Below are 19,994 nucleotides of genomic sequence, written 5' to 3'. Positions count from 1 at the left end.
GTAACATATCTGCCTTCCAAATACCATTTTGTTTAAGACCAATTCAGCTAACGAAAAACATCATTGGACCTGAGGATGATGTCTTTCAGTCATTTAAATAAATTATCTTGTGTGACTTCTCATTTCTCACATATAGTTTACACCTGGTATACTCTTTACCTTGCTCACTAGGGGGAAAATATTATAAAATGCCCATAAATGACAGATATTTACTGATCAAGCTTCCTACTGCCTCACTTAAACACCTGTATCATTCTTGAAGATTCCATATTGGTTTATCTAGTCATAATATGGCTTGTGGTGTCAGACTGCCTTCAGATGAATACTTTTTGTTCAAAACAAATATCCAAATGCAGCAATGTTCATTCATTTTTTAATTTCCAATGTGATGATCATATGAAATCCAGCGTTATGCAGGTGACACATTCAATGAACAGCCTAATGACCAAATTCTGGAGCAAACGTTTTCCCACCAGGAAATATTGAGCACAAATGTTTATTTTCTGCTTGGTAGGAAAGCAATGATTCAAGTATTTCAAGAAAAGAATGAATAGTAACAGCCTTAATGAAGAAGATTTCAAGTTTGATGCAATGGAAAAACAATGGAAGTTATTTTTTGGGGAAATTTAGTATCAATAGCCATTCAAATTAATCTGAAAATTGTATCAAAGTTCTTAGTTTTGTATCCAAGTTGTCTTTATAAATCTCCCTAGAGCCACACAATGGGTCAAGACTAAACAGTAGTTTTTTTTGTTGCTGTTGTTTTTTTTTCTCCAAAACTGCAATGTTTCTTTTCATTAAAAAAGCCAACAAAAAATGGAAGAAAACCAAGCATGACCCAAAAATGATTTGAGTATTAGAACTGGTAGTCCTCCTCAGTCATATCGATAGCCCATGCAAACTTGTCCCTTTGTGTTTTGTTGTAAATCTTCTCAACTGGAACATCAAACTTTTTACACCTGTTATGCCATAAAAATTGAGGATCAGAGTAAATACACCCAGGTTAATTAATTACATGTGACATTTGAGAACAAAAGGAAAACACCAATTTCAGAAAGCTTGTATAAATCTTTATAAAATAATAAATAAAAATTTTCATAAAATCGTATGCATGAAAGCACATAGACTGCATGGCCAAAAGCATGTGGGCACCTGAAATTAAACATCTCATCCAAAATTATGGGCATTGATATAGAGTTGGTCCACCCTTTGCTGCTATAACAACCTCCACTCTTCTGGGAAGGCCTTATACTAGATGTTGGAGCATTGCTGTAGGAACTTGCTAACACTGAGCCAGGACAGTATTAGTAAGGTTGGGCGCTGATTGGGCGATTAGGCCTGGCTTGCAGTTGGCTTTCCAAATGATCCCAAAAGTGTTGGATGGGGTTGAGGTCAGGACTCTGTCCAGGCCAAGTTCTTCCACACTCGGACCTCACTGTATGCCCAGGGGCATCGTCATGCTAAAACAGAAAGGGTTTTCCCCAAACTACTGCTACAAAGTTGGAAGCACAGAATTGTCTAAAATTTCATTGCATTAAGATTTGCCTTTACTGGAACTAAGGGGCCAAGCCCAAACCGTGAAACAGCCCCAACGGTGTCCAGATACTTTTGGTCATAAAGTGTACCTTAAACATATATTTACAACCACAGCAACATGAAGTTTCAAGGCGCAAAAAAAAAAAATTTCAGAGTCTTGAAATACTAAGGAACATACCAAGCGACAGAGATCCTGGGGTCCAGGTAGTTGAGTTTGGACGTGCCAAGAGCAATGACCTTGTTCTCCTCTTTATCGGTCATCTGAAGCAGCAGTTTCTTCAACTGCTCTTTCAGCCTTTTCACAGCTTTCTCTTTATTCTCCACCATCCTGAAGGACAAAATCTCTGGGTGGTCACATCACAGGCAGCACATGAATCTCAATGCACGTTCAAAGTGACATCCTGGGTGTTTAAAATTTAGAGGACCAGATTTAGAAACGGATTTAAATATTTTGACATGTTCTATTTCTTTATTGCAGATTTACAGGATTTACAACCAAGTCATAATGTGAGCAGTTTTTATTACTTAAAAACATGTGTAATAGGGTGTTGCAAATCGTATTTCATCTTGGGGTGCTGCAAAAATGTAAATGATCTGCAGGGGTGCCTTGGGCCTGAAAGGTTTGGGAACCATTGGTCTACATGCATGTCATCAGCTAACCAAAGTTAAGCTTCTGACAAAGACATGTATGTGGCATTTGGTCCGCCGGAGTGGCAGATTGGTCTCAGTTGCGCCGGCTGGTGGAGAGAGCACACGCACCTGGGTTGTGTTAACTAATCATCCCAGGTGCTTAAAGATATGTTGCTCTCCACAGTTTGGGGACGAGACCTCAAGCTCACACCAAGAATGAGTTTCTTTATTTGAGTTGCATTTAATTTCAGTTTTGTTTTGTTTTAACAAGATGGGGAAAAAGTGAACCCCTGCTGAAAAGTGGGAGGAGCTGGTCGGTTTTGCTTTCATTTGTCTTTGATATTTTAGTCTGTTGTTTTAGTTAATTGTTTTTGCCTGGAACCCGTGAGGGGGATGGGTGAAGATGGCGTTTATTATATTTGTTTGTATGGGTGCGCTTTCTCTCTCCATGCGGCAATCAACGGAGTTCCCCAGCACTGCCGAATCTCCCTTTCACGCATGTCACGCTGGCGTGTGACAATGTAGTTTTCACATTAACATTTTCCCCCCCAGATATAGACAGAAAAGAGAGTGCTCACTTTCTTGATTTGTCGGTACTACAGTCACTGTCCTGAGTCTGCACTTGTTTCAGCTCTTCCTTAGCTTCATCCAATTGTTTACGCTTCTGGGCAATCTGAAAATTAAGTACAAACAAAATGGTGGAGGTATGGACTGCTCTGCAAAGAAGCACAGAGGTATGAACTACACAGAAGCAAGCAAGAGGTATTAGGTGAAGTTAGGATACACAATTGCCCTGTCCATTCTTGTAAATAATAAAACTAAGTAAAATTCTTGATGAAAATCAGTTCAACAGCAAATTCTAGACCTTCAAATAGGAACCTGCTGTACACTATATGTAGGGCCACCAGTCTGTCTCCACTGTGTGACCTGTAGGGATTTAAACTTGTATTTCAATGGTTATCCTCCAGGAGGATAGCCTGACCTGCTTTGGAATAAAACTAGTTCAATTTGTGCGAACTAAGGCAGCCAATATTGGTTGTTGCAACTTCCCTCATTTTGATATCAATACTTTTCATGCCAGGCCTAGATTTTGAAAGTTAATTGAATTGAATTGATTTTATTTTGAACATGTAACAAATAATAAGAAAACAAGCACACACAAAAAAAAGAATGACCAATAAAATGAACAGTAAACAGTAAATAATTCTCCATAAACAAAATAAATATTACATGTCCGAAAACGAGCAGGAGTTTATCAAATATAACTTAAATAATTACCTTAATGTTTATCAAATTTACACATACATAATCATTGTGCAGGTGCCCATCCAGCACGTCCCAACAATCACATAGAAAAAAAAAAACAACATCAACAACGAGTCTCAGTCCTGAGAGAAACAAGCCCCCTTTCCTCATTCCACCTCCCTGTACCTCTCGAACTAGTTTATATTTATACTTTGCTTGAGTTCAACATCTAGATCATTCCACAAATTCACCCCACAAATTGAAATACAATCTTCAGAGTAGTACGAACACAATGATTTTTTAGATTTAACTTTCCTCTTGACTTGGTCTTAGACAGTGCTTCATATGCGTGAATAATGTGGCATTTTTGTACATTGAAAATGTGTTTGTGTTGATACAGAACTCAAATAGGAACCTACTGTATACAATAAAAACAAACTTCAAATAGGACCCAGCCACTCCGCACACAATGGTGGTGGCACTGCAACAGTTATATGCTAACTGGCCAGCATCTCTTGAAAAAAGATGCCAAGAGTATGAACTAAAAAAGTTGGGAAAGAAACTGAAAGTACACCACGACACTTCCTTCTGCTGCAGACATTAACTCCAGGTGTATGGACATTTACAGTTACAGCCTCATTACCTTCTCCTGTAGAAGTTGCATGGACTTCTCAAAGGTCTTTGGTGCTGCCCTCTGGTGGTTGCAGAGTATGGCCACAGCTCTATTTGCACGGTTGTATGACAGTATCTTCTCATCCACGGACATATCAACTGAGGATTCAAAAAGTTTGCATATCTCAGCATTTCCCATACTCCTGTCGGGATGCCATGACAGACTACGAAACAGTCATGCATAGGTCCTCTGCACGGGAACAAACTTTGAAGTATTTTTTATGGTTATTCTGGAATGTAAATGAACTTTTTTAGACATCCGTTTTCTGAAAGCAGTATGAAAGCCAAACAAAGTTTCAACTATCACAAATGATGCAATGTAGACTATGGTTGATTCATCTATTATTCCAGTGAATTGATTGGAATTCCGGCAATACAACTGCATCGATCTACAAACAGCATTTTTGAACTCGTGTGATCAAAATCACTTTAAAATAAAAATAAAAATTTTGTACATGATATTAGCACTGAAAAAACATTTAATGTGGATTTTGCATTAATGCTGAACATAAATCTTACTCTTAAGACTAGAGTCCCAAAGCTCAAACATGGCAAATAAATAAGCATGAGTAAATCTTAGTCTATTACCCAGCTGCCATGGGCCACAAGTTCATGTTGATCAGTTTGTATTCTTAAAAAAATGTAATTAAATAAATAAATTAGGTCTAGAGTAGAGATAGTTTAGGCCTACCTCAGGCCCAGAGTGACTATTACTGCAATATTTCTGTTTTTTATTGACAAGTTCTGTCCACATTGTAAAACACCTTTTCAAATGATATGCTGTCATACTCAGTCAAACATTGTCTTAAGCATGCTGTTTTTTTTGGAATGCTGCACTATCTAGGCATTTATTTCGTTCAGATATTTTGACCAGATAAGTTACTGAATCAAATCAAATGGTTATGTGAGCCATAACTGAATAGGCAAAAATGCATCATGATTTGCTTTAATGATTCACACTGGCAATGTAAATGCTGTGCTGAATGTTGTACATGCAATTGCATGTAACCTCCACATGGAACTGAAAGGTCCATACTGAGGAATGTGTGGTCTATTTCCCCATTTTCTTTAATTTTGTCAATGCATGCACCCGCAAGTATCTGTTTTGATACTTGCCAAGCCAGGAGAGATAAGGCTTTTTTATTTTAGATGTGTGTTCAAGACAACTTTCTGTACAGAAAATAGGTGAACTGGATTATACTGTACAATGTGTACTGTGGGATTGGCCTCAATGGAATTCCATATGTGCATGTTGTTTCTCACCATACAATGAGGTGAGCCAAGAACAGGACTGCTGATTCCCCACACTTCTTTCCAACACAGATTGCATGCAGCAAGTGGCTAACCGAGCTGTGCATACCATGCGTCAACTTGTTCAGCTGTTCTTGCAGAGTGGTGGAGGCATTGAATGTTCTGAACACTTTAGCCGATAGCCCAGTCATTGACTCATTCAGCGTCTTGTTCAAGTAAACAGTCTATTGGAAAAAGAGCAACATATGACTAAAGGTGGTAAAACTTGTTGTATCTACATAGTCAAAAAAGCATGAAACAAAGAGTTATACAACACATTTTAGTAAAAAAAAAAAATTCACCTAATTTTGTCCAATTAGAGCGTCTAAACCACTGAAAAGTCTGTATAGTCCGTTTGGTCGAAATACGAGTCTTTTGGAGCTGGACTTATGTAAGATTAGTCTTCACTGCGCTTGTCTCACGCAATTGAGGTCTATGCATGTGAACGTTTCAGAGATCCCAGCTGCAGTCAGGAAACTCCATTTCCCTTAAGAGACCATGAGCAAAATGAGCTGACATGCAATTGAAAATTTAAAAAGTACTTACATTTATTCTGTCAAACAGATCATCTTCTGGGCTTTTATTTTCCATGAACAGCTTTAAATTTTTGAAAACCTGCATCAGAGAACCTTACTGAATATGCATTTAAGTTGCATGCCCTTTAGTACACCAGATAATAGGAGAACCCTCCAAAGCAAAGACATGCAAACAAAATATTTCAGCGCCAAAATTAAATCCATCAATTATACCATATGGAATTAAGATCACTTTCCTGATCTGAGCATTTTCAGTCAGTACAAACTAGTGACTATTTAACCACCAGTTACAAGTTACTGAATGTGCTGTCAATCTTTGCATTTTAATCCCTTCTGTGGATCTCTCAAAACAAAATCTACAAAGAAAGATGATAATCCTGTAACTTAGTGAAAGCAGTGAGATGTCAAAAAGGGCTCCTCACGCGTTTCTCCACAGGCACTTTGTTGTAGTACCGAATTGAGTCCTTTCCCAGGAAATCAAACTCCACTACCCACGTCTGGCCATCCAACTCCTCATGTAGGGTGATATGCTCCACACGCAGAGAGCAGCAACCCACAGTGTCTGCACTCTCTCCCTCCTCCTTCTCATTACCTGCACGAAGGGCCAGCTGGTTGGAAAACAATGCCACTGTCAGTCACAAAAACCCTCTCAAAAATGAAGTAACACAAAGTGACAAGTTCAATCCCATTACCAAACACTTCAGTGTTCTAGATTTTCTCTGAGGTTCCTTTTATTTAACCAGGCCACATAAAACCCAGGACTAGCACAAGTGCATGCATCCAGAAGAGACTGTACCTTGTCTATGAAGTACACAGCAACCCCTCTCTGCCTCTTCTTCATCTCCCGAGACTTCCAGTCACTCTGATACTGTCTTCTGATCATGGCCACCTTAAGCTTTAGTTTGCGAGCAATTTCATACTTCTGCCAGTCCTTTTCACCCTGTGACACAAAAAACACACTGTAAATGCATAAAACCATTAATTTGAAGAAGTTATCAGTAATTGTAAAATACGTATGAACCTACTGCACTTAGCTGCTATTGGCCCAGGAGGTGGAATATTGGGTGGGGATTTAATATTGGGTGGTGATTAAAAAACATTTCAGACAACTAAAAATATTTGACTATTTGAATATTTGAGAAGACAAATACACTCAATTATCTTACACGAATACAGAAAACGAAAAAAAAAACATTTTTAATTGGTTACTACTATTGCAGTTGGCAAGGTGCCACAAACTGTTTACAGTGCATGTTCATGAAAGCACAATGTGCAGCCACTTACAATTGGTACTTATGTATAGGTACTTTAGGTACGCAATTCCCACCTTAAGTTTGGAGCTGGGGTTAAGCATAATATACTTGATGCTCCCCTGTATATTCTCCACCCAGGAGGCCAGCCAAGTTACGGTGTTGTCATGCTGGACCTTCTTCCAGCGGTGGCCCTTAGGAGGTACTGGGATATTTGATTCTCTACACACAATCAAAAAACCCTCTTACTTGGTTTAGAACAAATGCATTACTTGAACTGTAAACATAAACATATCTACACGGCATAATACATGTGAAAGCCTCCATTCAAACTAACCACAGTGAGCCCCATACTTGCTGCAGTTTATGGTAATGTCCTCTGGCATGACCCTCCTCTTCAGTTTTCCCATCTTGGGGTGCTCCCCACGGCCACGGAATAGGCCAGGTGGCTCCACCCGGAAGTTGCCAATCTTTTCACGGTGCCCATCAAGAAGGCAGTAGCCATACTCCTCTGTTTGCTTGTTGGCTTCCTCCTTAAGAGCCTGTCAATTCACAATTTACACAAGTTTATTAAATTTAAATTTAAAATTTTTTTTATCACACACCTTCAGTGCTCACTCAATCTAGATTTGTTCTTTGATGACTTAAGGACACACACAGCATTTGAATATTTGCCAGCAATAGAGTCAACAAGTATTAATTAACAATATTAAAATTTCAAGGACATTTTGATCACTTTTTATGACTTCCCAGGATGAAAATAATTTCAAGGATGGAAAGAACACTCCAATTCAATTTTATTTTCCACCTTTGACAACCCATGACCAACTGCTGAAAACAACTTTTTGGTTTCTCTGGACAATAATTTATGCAGTTTTTTTTTTTTTCCTAATAAAATGAAGAACTTGTTGCTTGGCTGCCAATTCCCACCAAAATGTCCTGCCAAGTTAGCCATTTGGCATCAACAGGGCAACATGACAAAATGGCTCACCTTTTTCTCCTCTTTGCTTAACGCCTTCTTCTCCTCTGCTTTGTCCACAAAGTACTTGTGGATCTCCCGAAAATCACACTTGGAGAGATCTTTGATCATATCACATTCATCACGTGTCATTTCCTGCATGGACGAAAAATAAGTCACTCACACACAATGACCCTGTACCATCATTCCATGCCCTTCACTGAAATTGTTATCTACTGGACAGTGCAGGCGAGGCTGTGAGTGCTGGATATTAAGCCCCACCCCCATTCCATTTAAGCAGTGAGATACCATTTTCCAGTCAGTGAAGAAATTCTTCTGAAAGGTTTCCTTGGTGGTGTATTCATGGTCCAACATCTTGGCATAGAAGGTGGCCACTTCCTCTGCAGCTACACTCAGTCTGACAGGCTTCCCTACAAAACAGCAGCATCCCTTTCACGTGACACCAAAAGGGCTTGAAATGAACACCTGCCCAGCTGTAAAGTGGGGATAACTCAACCAACCTCATTGTTAGTTGCTTTTTAGTTTTTTTTCTTACATTCAAACAGCATTCAGATTTTAGTTTCTAGCATTCAAATCCTGTTGGGTGCTTTCATTCTGCAGACTCCATTTTCCATTTTCATTTGTTGAAAACAATAAATAAAAATAAATTTTTTAAAATCAAGATTGCGTTCAGGAATGCCCATTCAATCTGCAGATTTTGTGTGGACGTGTGAATGATCAGAACTTATTTACCAGTTTTTTTTTATTTGCTTGATTCATCTAGCCAACTATGTGAGTACTGTAGCTGCACAAACACTTCTGGGTATACTCCTGAAATTGTGCCGTGCAACACCGCAATTTAAAAGAATGCCAAAAAGGAAACAGTTGTGTGCAAAATTGTCCAATTCAACATGAAACTGGCATAATGGGTAGCCTTCTCTGAGTGGCTTGTGATTGACTTAACATCAAGCGCTGCAATCATGCATTACAATTTAAGCACGAAATGGGGATTTAACTGACAACATTTCAAAATTCTGTGCTCACCGTTGTAATAGAAAGATACATTCGGTGGTAATGATTCGTATTCTGGTGGGAACAGAGGTCCCTTGTGCTCAAGAGTCTTCCACTTTTGCCCATCGAGAGACTGTCCCTCCTCCCACCTGAAGACAAAATGATTTGGACAAACAACATGTGTTCTCCACACAAACAGTCTGTGTTTTAGAACCTAAAATAAAAAAAACACAATTCGTGCATAGTAACCATCTCGATAATTAAAAACCAAACTTAATCTATTAATGTAATTATTTACTGAAAACAAGTACCTAGTTAGCAATGTTTTTAAATCACATATCTAGGCTGCACCTGAAAGATGACATTAGCACATTGTTGCCCATCTAAAAGAAGCTCGGAGTGGTTGCCATTATTAGCAATAAATATGAAATCGTCACGCATAAACGACACTGCCGTTAAATTAACTAACTAGCCATATTGTTTAGCTATATACTTATATTTGTTTACAAATGTTAATCTGACCACCGAAATACTTATTGACCTCTTTTGTTTCCGTGCTGCATTATTCGCCGAAGTCTTTGAAGATACGTTCCTCAAACAAACGATGGAAACTGTTCTTCTCAGTTTCAGGGAATACGTTATTAGATGTACACCCCAAGTGCCATACACAATTTTAGGACAAAAACACGAAAAAAGCATGCCATGCCACGAGTAATTCAGCTAGCAACAACTTCTGTGTATCGTTTAATTTCTTCCCACGCGAAACAACGGCTATCACAGACAGAAAAGAGCGTGTCGCGAGCCCAGTTTAATTCCCAGAATTCCCAATTCCCAGAATGCAGAAAACCCGATCCCTGTTAAGTTTGTAACGTCATATTACAGAATATATGGCATAACAGAGCGTTAAACCGGATGGACGAACAATAAACGCAAAACCTCGTGGGGGGCTCCGTACAAATTAGACATTGCGCATAAAGTCAAAGCCTAGCTGCAAATCGGTATCAGAATATTTCTGTCATCTTATACCAGAATATCCAAGTCCATGTCTGATTACAAGTGGAAATATAACATAAAAAACATTTAATCAAGTGTGCATTGCGCAAGTAGGCTATGCATTAAGCAAATTTCTACATACAACTGGATATATCTGTATCGGAATGGATTTCACGCAAGTTTTCTTCATTAAAATTGAATTACAGCATTAGTCTCATTATTTAATAGCCACACCTCGTGTGTGTGTGTGTGTGTATACATAAAATTCATGAACAAAACAAAACTTTTATTTTTACCAGCGATTGAGTTATTCATCACATTGAAACTGAAAAATGAACTCTGATTTATCCACTGAGGGACAAAAGTGTTCTAAACTAATATGCAAATTTGGGCATTTTAAAGTATTCATGAGCTAATTTGCATATGTCCCTAAAAACATAAACAAGTTATAATACAAAAAAGGTTAGCATGTGTGTCCACAATCAAAATATAAAATGTCATTTGGATTGAAGGAAAGGAATTATTTCCCCTATTCACCTGTGATACCTCCCCTTAAAAGGACATGTGGTCAGAGCTAGTTATTACAGGCCCCTACATATGGCCTACATATTTTACAGTTGACAATGTGCTGGGTTGTAGGATTGGGAAAGACATCAGAACCATGAAAAGGTCTCGGCCTGGACAGTGCTCAAAATGTTAATAGACACTGAAACAAACATCATAACTAGCAAGGCTGATATCTTACATAGGCCTACACAACACATCAGACCAAAAAGCACAAAGCATAACTGGGCATTGTGGCTTGTAGTAGGCTAGGCTATGTATACACCAACAATGTGTATTTACAGACTTCCCAACTCATCACTAAGCTAGCTAGGTAGCAAGTATTGCAACAGCCATAACCTGAATACAGTTTAACCATTCTAGCTAGCTAGAAATCACCATAGTGATTACTGCCTTTATGCTTTTGCTCTCCTCAAAATCTCAAAGTCACAGGGGGGCAATGCGCAATGAATATCCCCAATCTATGACACCAGTGTTCTCGCTAGCCCATGGAATGCTGCGTCTCTCGAATAGGGGATATTTCTTAATCTGTATTTCACACTAAAGGTCCAAAAGTGGTCAAATTTAAATACTGTTTTTTAACCTTAATCTCCTGGTCCATTTCCTCTTTTCTCTTCCGAGATTCACTTTTTGATTCTACCCTAATGTTATCATCTTAACAGAGAGCTACAGATTAACAAAGCAAAATGAGCTACTATGAGCCTACTGAACTATAATTTAGTCACCAGTGCTCGAGCACTGGTTAACTTAATTTGTCTGTCTTCTAAGACACCACACTTACATAATGCAAGGTGCAGAGGAATGCAAAATAGAGCACTCACCATTTCCACAGCCTGGCCTCATCTTTCTTAGCTACAGCAGACTTCTGGACCATACTCTGCTTCCCAATTTTCCCCTTTTTTTTCTTGGGTTCATCTGCATCTGCAGTGTCCTTTTTTCGCTTATTTTTATGGCTAGATTTCCCCTCTTCTTGACCTTTTCTCAAGGTCTTTTCATCCTCTGTTCCCATCTTCACACTTCGTCCTTTGTCATTTTTCCTCTTCTTCATAGGATTGGCTATATCCACTTTCTCTTTGTGAGATTCGCCTTTGATGTTCTGCCAGTTGCTCTGTGCTTTCTTCAAAGTTTTAATCTCAGCTTGTGTGTCCTCTCTTAGTTCACCATAGTCTTGAACAGAGCATTCATCCATTTCTTCCTTAACTGCATCAACGGCATCTTTGCCTTTTGTCTACAGTTTGTAAAAGAGTGCAATGAAAATACATACAATAAGGTGTAGTACAGCAGGCCTTTCAAACTATCCTTAGCTTCGAAATGCAAATGGTTACCTGACATTTTGCATCAAAATGTGTGTGCATCAAATATACACTACATTTACAAATTATGTGGACACCCCTTCTAATTAGTGGGTTTGGGAATCTCAGCCACACCCATTGCTAGCATACAGCCATGCATCCTCCACTGACAAACATTGGCAGTAGAATGGGTCATACTGAAGAGCTCAGTGACTTTCAACATGGCACTGTCATAGGATGCCACCTTCCCAACTGTCCTTTTCAAGTCAGTTCGTCAAATTTCAGCTAGAGCTGCCACATTGAACTCTAGGTGTTATTGGTTATTTTGGAGTGGAAATGTATAGGAGCAACAACAGTTCAGCCACAAAGTGGTGGGCCACACAAACTCACAGAACAGGACCTTTGAGTGCTGAAATGTGTAGCATGTAAAAATGATCTGTCCTCAGTTGCAACACTCACTACAGAGTTCCAAACTACCTCAGGAAACAATGTCAGTACAAGAACTGTATGTCAAGAGCTTCATGAATGTGGTTTCCATGCCCGGTAGCCATACACAAGCCTAAGCCAGTTTGGGGAAGGCCCTTTACCATTTCAGCATGATATTGTCCCCGTGCACAAAGCAAGGTCCATAAAGAAATGGTTTGCTGAGTTTGGTGGGGAAGAACTTGACTGGCCTGCACAGAGCCCTGACTTCTACCCCATCAAACAGCCAAACAGCTTTGGGATGAATTGGAATGTTGAATGCAAACCAGGCCTTACACCCAACATCGGTGCCCAACCTCACTAATGCTCTAGGGGCTGAATGGAAGGGAATCCCCGTAGCCATGTTCCAAAATCTACTGGAAAGCCTTCCCAGAAGATCGGAGGCTGTTAAAGCAGCAAAGGAGGGCCCAACTCCATATTAATGCCCATGAGGTGTTTACAAGTACACATGGGTGAGATGTTCAGGAGGCCACATACTTTTGGAAATGCAGTGTATTTAATATTTAAGTATAAATACAATGATGTATGAAAACAATCACTCAGAGAAAAGCTTAACCAATTAATTTCAAATAATTTTTTTCAATGATTTCTAATGTGAAATGTGGCTCATTAACAGTGCAGTGCAGCATAAAATATGAAATGTAAGTTCACCTCTTTTTTCTTTGATTTACTTTTATGGGACTTGTCTTTTTCAGGCTGTGATTCACTCTTGGATCTGTTGAAAGAAAAAAGTACTACAGGAGAAAGACAGAATATTCCTTTTAGCAGCTCTATCTAGCATAGCGGCTGAAACTGAATTAGAGCACGTCTTCACCACAAATAGTTCAAAAGGAGCAATTTCATTGAGAACACAGCGATAGCAGGTGCTAGTCAATCGTGTACTGAGACAGCTGTGGCATCTACAGTGAACCACTATGGATTTATATAAAATAGAGAAATTACTTTTTACAAATCGCAAAGTGATATTCATCCCTTCTGAATTCATTATTTAAAAAATAACTTTCTTTTTTCATGGAAGGGCTGTTAATTCTACCAACATGCTGATTATTAATTTCACTGGCAGAATAATTAAGTCATAATTATAGAGTTGTTTAACTTGAAATCTGAGGGGGTTTGATAAATCTAGTTAATGCACTGCTTGTTATCCTTTTACTCTATCCTTACTATACTATCCTTACCTGCTCTTTGTTAGCAAAGTGTCCTTTGTTTTCTCCATGGGCTTCCCACTATTCTTCCCCATCTCGCAAGTCCACTCTTTGCTACATTTGAATTTATGCTACATGAAAGCAGTGAAATGAGAGAAACGATTACCGTTTAGCAGAATAATCTGTTTAGAATGAGAGACCTGTGTCAATCTCCTAAACACAAACAATTGAAAATATAGCCGCAAGCGGCGATTCCGGGGTTCAAGCCAACACGGACTGTTAGAAGGTGAAAGCTGCGAAGTGCAATAAGAACTAGTCAGAATCAGAGTAATTGTAATAGTCAAGTCCATTTATACATACAAGGAATTTGACTTGACACAATATGTTTATTCTCAATGAATGAATGAAAAGGTTTAATTGCACAACAAACTAACAGTAGCATATCATCATCATGTCATACAAGAACTATAAGAAATAGTCATCATAAAATATAAGAACTAAATAAATAAATGACGGTTTGACTGTGTCTGCATGAAAACTATTTAATGATAGGTATTGGGTTTGGGAAAAGGGACCCTTCAACACACTTATAATTAATGGCTATATTTCTGTTTGTAATTGTTATTTATTTTACTGGGTGCCACACAATACCAGGATATACCCATATATACTCATTTGAGCTAAATCCAGTTCCAATATACATTCTTGAATGGTCATTTTTAGATGTGTGCACCTTTATGACCAGCAATGTCACTAACTCACTCAGTCAGTAACTCAGTCAGTTAATTAATGGTTCTTGAGGCAAATTTGTAGGGTGAGGGTAGATGGATGTCTGTAGCAGGTTTTGTGTAAATCAGACTCACGGCATAGGAGTTATGACCTTCAAACTTTTCCCATAGACTGGTGGTGCCTCCCTATCGGGCGATTTCAAAATAGTTGTACACACGTGGTTCAACAGTGTTATGAAACATATCCTGTGATTTTTGTAATGATTGGACAAACAATTTTTGATTTATAGTCTGATTTGTGTTATGCCACGCCCATTTTTTGCATTTGTAGTGCCACCTATCGGTCAATTTGAATTAAACTTTCAGGGTATATTTCAGGTACTTATGTGGACATATCCTGTAAGCTTTGTGATTGGCCCAATAATTGTAGACTTTGGTCCATTTATGTGCTGAGCCACGCCCTTTTGAAGTTAATTGGTCAATATCTTCAAAACACAATAAGATATCAACAAGCTTTTGAAAAGCTTGGTCCAGTAATGATCCACAATACATTTGGTAGCTATCGGACCTACGGTTTAGGAGGATGTAAAAAATGTGTTTTTCAAAAAATTCTAAATGGCAGAAAATCTAGTCACACAGACGTTAGTAGTTCTTAGGCAAATTTGTAGAGTGAGGATAGATGGATGTCTGTAGCAAGTTTCGTGTAAATCAGACTCACAGCGTAGGAGTTATGACTTTTCAAAGTTGTAAATTTTGACCTTTAATTATAGCGCCCCTTCAGGCCGATTGGGGTTTTATTTCTTGGGCAGCACTTGCACACAACTTCCAATCAATGGGCAGAATTTCATGTCTCCACCATTTACCATCTCACAGGAATTTGCACAAACATTTCTGAAGATGATCAATAATAAACCAGCACAAAAGCAAAAACAATAGGGTTTCAGCACTTCGGGCTTGAACCCCTAATAAAAATTGCAATCAAACTGTGGAGCATATCTGGTAAATAAGTCAAACTACCTTTTTTTTGTCCTTCTTCATTTTTGATACCTCTGTATGGATTGTTTTCTTGGTAGGTGCTGACCTATTGGAAAAGAATGATGCAAGTCACCTTGTGCCTAACCAATGATATGGCAGTAGGGCAACCAGGGTTAGGATTTTACCAGAATTATAAAAATGACTCAAGAGCAGAATGAAGAATGAACAGTCAAGATGTGTAGAACTGCTTATCGGCAACAGGACAGTGTGAAAAAGATTTTAAGATTACAAAGGAATGATAAGAGAAAATGCAAAGGATGTGACAAGACATGCCAAACCAAAGAAGATCACCGTCAGAGTACCTTTCTGAAGTCATATTTTGACGCACAGCACTGTCAATTGACCTCTTCCCTTCCAATTCCTCACTCACAGCAAATATGTTGTTGTTTATGTCTGTATAGCTATGTGGAATTTAAAAAATGTAATTAGGGGCAGAGAGTTTCAATTCCATTAATTTAGGATAGTTTACAATTTCCACCACTGTTTGTGCATGCAACCCACCGCAAACACGAATGATGAAAATCAGGAAAATCTCATTTGTTTTGGAAGAACAAACTTAAGGAATCTTAGGAATTCCAACAAAAAAAGCACAATTGTTTTGGCAAAGTCTTGTGCTCAAAAAAGCATGGAGATGAGGCAATTGGTTAAATTTATAAATATTACTTTCCTTGAAATGTGACAACCAAACAAACCATTTAGATAAAACCGAAAAGGCAATACAATCACTAAATTTTAAAAAATTAAAAAATGTAAAAAAACGATTCAATAGCTATGTTTGACAGAAAGCCCTATGAAGATAAATGTACTCAAATGATTTGTTATTTTGTAATCATAAAGTCACAGAGCCTAATAAAATCAGCACATGTGTATTGAAAACTGCAGAACAGATCTACTGATTTTGTTAGAGTATGGTTATTTTACATTTTTTAACAAATGTGCAAAAGGACAACTTACTTCCTACAAGCCGATGGGTGTGCATCCTGTAAAAACAAACATGTACTTTACAAAATAATATGCTCACGGACAGACAATCCTACTTAAAACTGTACATGGAATTCAGAAATTATATTTGTTTGTTCCAAAAACTCTAATCACAGATTCCCATGGTGAACACTGAGCACTACACGATCAAATAGAAAACTAGACACTCGAAACAATGAAGACATAAATTAAGCCCTCTTAAGAAACTCAACATTTTAAAGTAGCTATACTAATTTGATATATAATTGTGACCATTCAATCACGTTTTTGGGTCTTATTTCCTAACTGAAGATGAAATTTGTTTATTTGCATTGTAACAGTAAATGATATACAACAGGTTTCTTACCATACTGCTGTCAAAGACCTCTGTACCAACATCCCCTTCACTGTTCCCTGATTCGGCCGTTACATGACAGGCGAGTTTCTCAGAACTTAAAAACAGAAAAAAGAGCAAAACCCAAATGCTGTGACCACAGAAGTTAAATATTAATGCAAATTACTATTTATGTTAAGCTGTGCACATCAGGTATCATTTCTAGAAACTACTTCCACAAGAGGGAACAAAACCAGAGGGCAATGAAATACCACAGAATAATTCTGAGATTTTTAAGATTACAATAGACATCCATAGTCTGAAATTATTAACCGTTTTAAAACTTGTCTGCACAGAAAGTTTAAAACCAGTTCTATATGACTTTATATACAGGATAGCAATGAAAGAAAATGAATTAAGTAATGAAAGTAACAACTTATGTTATACTCAGAGAAAGCTCTGCATGGACTTCATAGTACCCTTGTAACGCACATACAATTTGCGAATAGGCACCACATTCTTTTCCTCCTTCAAAATGTGGAAAATGATAAAATCTTCTCCAACTTTTAATTATCTTCTACAATCTCAGTGCTTTGAAAGCAAAACATGTTTTTTGGTCCAAGATGTTCAAAAAAATTATGCAGAGCAAACACTTTCACCAACAGTGCACGCAGTCTTTTCTCAGACGACTTATTAAACCTCACCTTGTTATTTTGGACTCCTGTAGAGGTTTGCAGTGCGAATCTGAGTGGGTACCTCTAACCTGTTAAATCAGATGAAAAGCAAGCATATTTGCATGTGCTGATCAATTTGTGCAGGACAAGAAAAAACTACGAAACTCATCGGTGTTGATACCACAACGGCCAGTCCACTGTGCTTCCCACCCTTCTCCCTGCGATTGCTCTTGTGTTTTTTCTCTGTAGCATCCTTTATCCTCGTCCTGTGTCGAGAAATGTATCAAACCATCAGCCATCCTCTTGCTGGCACTCCTGTGTGTTTACCTCTTGGACTGGACAGCAATGTTGTGTTAGAGATTGAAGTATAAACTCACAGTTTACTACCTGTAAATGGCCTCCTAAAAGGAAATGAATACATAGCTGCACACACTTGAGAGAACTTGCCAAAGAATAGTGATGGGACTAAAATCAAATCCTATTCCTACAAAATGAGTTCACAAAAGCACTGCAAGTAACGTGGTCTCAATTGTTAAACACAGAGGGGACAAACCTGTCAGAAGAGGTCCTGTGTTTTGAGTCGGAAGTTCTCTTTCTGCTTGGATTCCCACCAAGCAATTTAGAATCTCTTCCTACTGCACAACTCTTTTCTTCCATTTCTCCAGCTTGGACAAATTGCACGCACGGTCTGTAGGACCAACCACACCAAACATAAAGTGCAATATTTGAATAGTTTGATAAATACTAAACTTCATTTAAATGTACTTTGAGATCAGAAATTTCGTAAACACTGTTGATTCCGAATACGATGAAGACTAGGCTGAACATTTTTATTTTATATGCACGTGGCACAGGGTACGCCGTTTGTCGCTGATACATTAAGATTAATGAAGAAAGGGTACTATTTTCGTTTAAAATGTGTTTCAATGCCCCAGACGTCGGATGTCCGCTGAAAAACGGGTTAGCATAAGAACCATTACGCACGTGTTCAATGGACAACACGGTATAAATGAATTATTGGAAGAGGCTACAGTAGCCTAATTAAGCAGCCTAGTGATTTAAAAACGTACAAGTGCTAGCCGACGTCCGAAACACTGGGAAATAAAATTGGACAAGGCGAAACAGTACAAACGTAGGCTAGAGAACTACCAAGTTAATGTTATCGTCAAACACTCGCGTTTCAGTATCAGTAACAGTGCTTTTTACCTGCGGCACAGCTTAAATGGTCTTCCAAGTTCAACCTCCTCATTAGGAACACTGACGGAAAATGTTACTGCTTTTGAGTCTGAAACGCTCACAAACTGCGCATGATCGGTGCTCTGAAGAAGGGGTGTTTTGGGGGAAGAAGTGGCATTAATTGCGTACTTCTTTCGATAACTGACATTATACAGGTAAACAATTATACATTCACATTTCCTTCGGTAAGATTAAAATGTGTTCTTAAGTATTTTGCAAAAGTTTGTTACACGAAAAATAGGCTTAGCCTATGGCAGCCTATATCACTCAAGACCTTCTAAAGTTCTGCCACTTTGTGTAGGCCTACAATTCGTGTTTTTTTTCTTTTACGTGTTCTAAACGTATTCATTTTCGTAAACTATTTTTACGAAATACATACTATTTGATTTGAAGGTCAATGTTAAGCGCATATTCTTTCGAGCACCGCTCAGAAAGCAGACTGTTCTGGAACATACTGTAGCTGCGGTGGAAATGATTTCCCATAAGATAATTAAATCTAGGGAGACATACATACACAGCCTACATGTAATCACACATTCTAGCTCAAAGAAACACAGTGGCGTGGATTAAATCATAGTTTTAAATGGAGTACGGTAAGGGTTTTAATGGTTTATTGTATACACAATAGACCTACTAATTGTTTGTACATGTAGGCTATGTCAGTAGATGATCTATAGGCCCAGCTAGGTTTAATTTAGAAATGTGGCATTTGCAAGGTAGCTACAGTAGGCTAGTTAAAAAGTAGTTACAGTATAAATGCCACAGCGGTCAATTTGATTTTTGTCACTTTGAGAAAATTAATAAATCTGCTGTCATGAAATTCATATGGCTCCCCCTTTGTGACTTTTCCTAAGCATATATATTTGATATAATTTGAATATTGATATTGCATAAGGAAATACAAGTTATAAACACTAATGGCCATGAAAGGTCAAATTGACTGTCATTTATCTTGCCAGCACTGTCGCCTCACAGCAAGAAGGTCCTGCGTTCGAATCTGGCCTGGGCCTTTCTGTGTGGAGTTTGCATGTTCTCCCTGTGTCTGTGTGGGTTTTATAATTAAAATATCCCCTGAGGAAGTGTTTACACAGTCAAAAATGCTAATAAAACTTTACATTGAAAAAGCAATAACAGCATACAATATCTGTATACCGTAGCAGCAGCTAGCCAGGCCTGGCCACACCTGTTGTGAAGCCTTAATATATTTGGTGTTATGTTGTCATGAAACATAACCTGCCATCTTATGGCAGGAATTACTGTCCCAGCCACGATGGAATCGCATTTTTTAAATATTTGATGGTTGTGTTGACATCACCCCACATTGCCAGGCCCTGGGAAGTGATACTTAAGTTTGCTTCTCTCTGAGGAGTAAAATGCATTTTCCATCCATTTGATGGATGCCTCTTACAGACTTTGAATGAC

At 38.3% G+C, this 19,994-nt stretch overlaps 1 protein-coding gene across 6 annotated transcripts; it reads right to left on the bottom strand.

Annotated features, from left to right (window-relative positions):
• Positions 1–359: 359 nt before the first annotated feature.
• Positions 360–18,624, bottom strand: top1mt (DNA topoisomerase I mitochondrial). Of its 6 annotated transcripts, none has more exons than XM_035416249.1 (24): positions 18,543–18,624; positions 17,890–18,024; positions 17,510–17,602; positions 17,367–17,429; positions 16,696–16,780; positions 16,323–16,348; positions 15,671–15,769; positions 15,351–15,414; positions 13,639–13,736; positions 13,112–13,175; positions 11,507–11,913; positions 9,162–9,277; positions 8,427–8,548; positions 8,151–8,273; positions 7,514–7,701; positions 7,237–7,381; positions 6,706–6,849; positions 6,332–6,517; positions 5,920–5,988; positions 5,444–5,558; positions 4,055–4,182; positions 2,745–2,839; positions 1,715–1,864; positions 360–959 (listed from the first exon to the last, which is right to left on the bottom strand). In XM_035416249.1, the coding sequence occupies exons 2-24, from the start codon at positions 17,991–17,993 to the stop codon at positions 857–859; spliced, it is 2,787 nt and encodes a 928-aa protein (XP_035272140.1). In that variant the 5' UTR covers positions 17,994–18,024; positions 18,543–18,624; the 3' UTR covers positions 360–856. The 6 variants fall into 6 exon arrangements, with proteins under 6 accessions (XP_035272140.1, XP_035272142.1, XP_035272141.1 ...); XM_035416251.1 differs by having other exon boundaries at positions 17,367–17,425; positions 17,518–17,602; XM_035416250.1 differs by lacking the exon at positions 18,543–18,624 and adding an exon at positions 18,407–18,507.
• Between the last annotated feature and the right edge of the window lie 1,370 nt (positions 18,625–19,994).

This window comes from Anguilla anguilla, chromosome 4, assembly GCF_013347855.1.
Source record: "Anguilla anguilla isolate fAngAng1 chromosome 4, fAngAng1.pri, whole genome shotgun sequence".
Lineage (NCBI taxonomy): Eukaryota > Metazoa > Chordata > Actinopteri > Anguilliformes > Anguillidae > Anguilla > Anguilla anguilla.
This window is presented reverse-complemented; position numbering and strand designations above follow the sequence as displayed.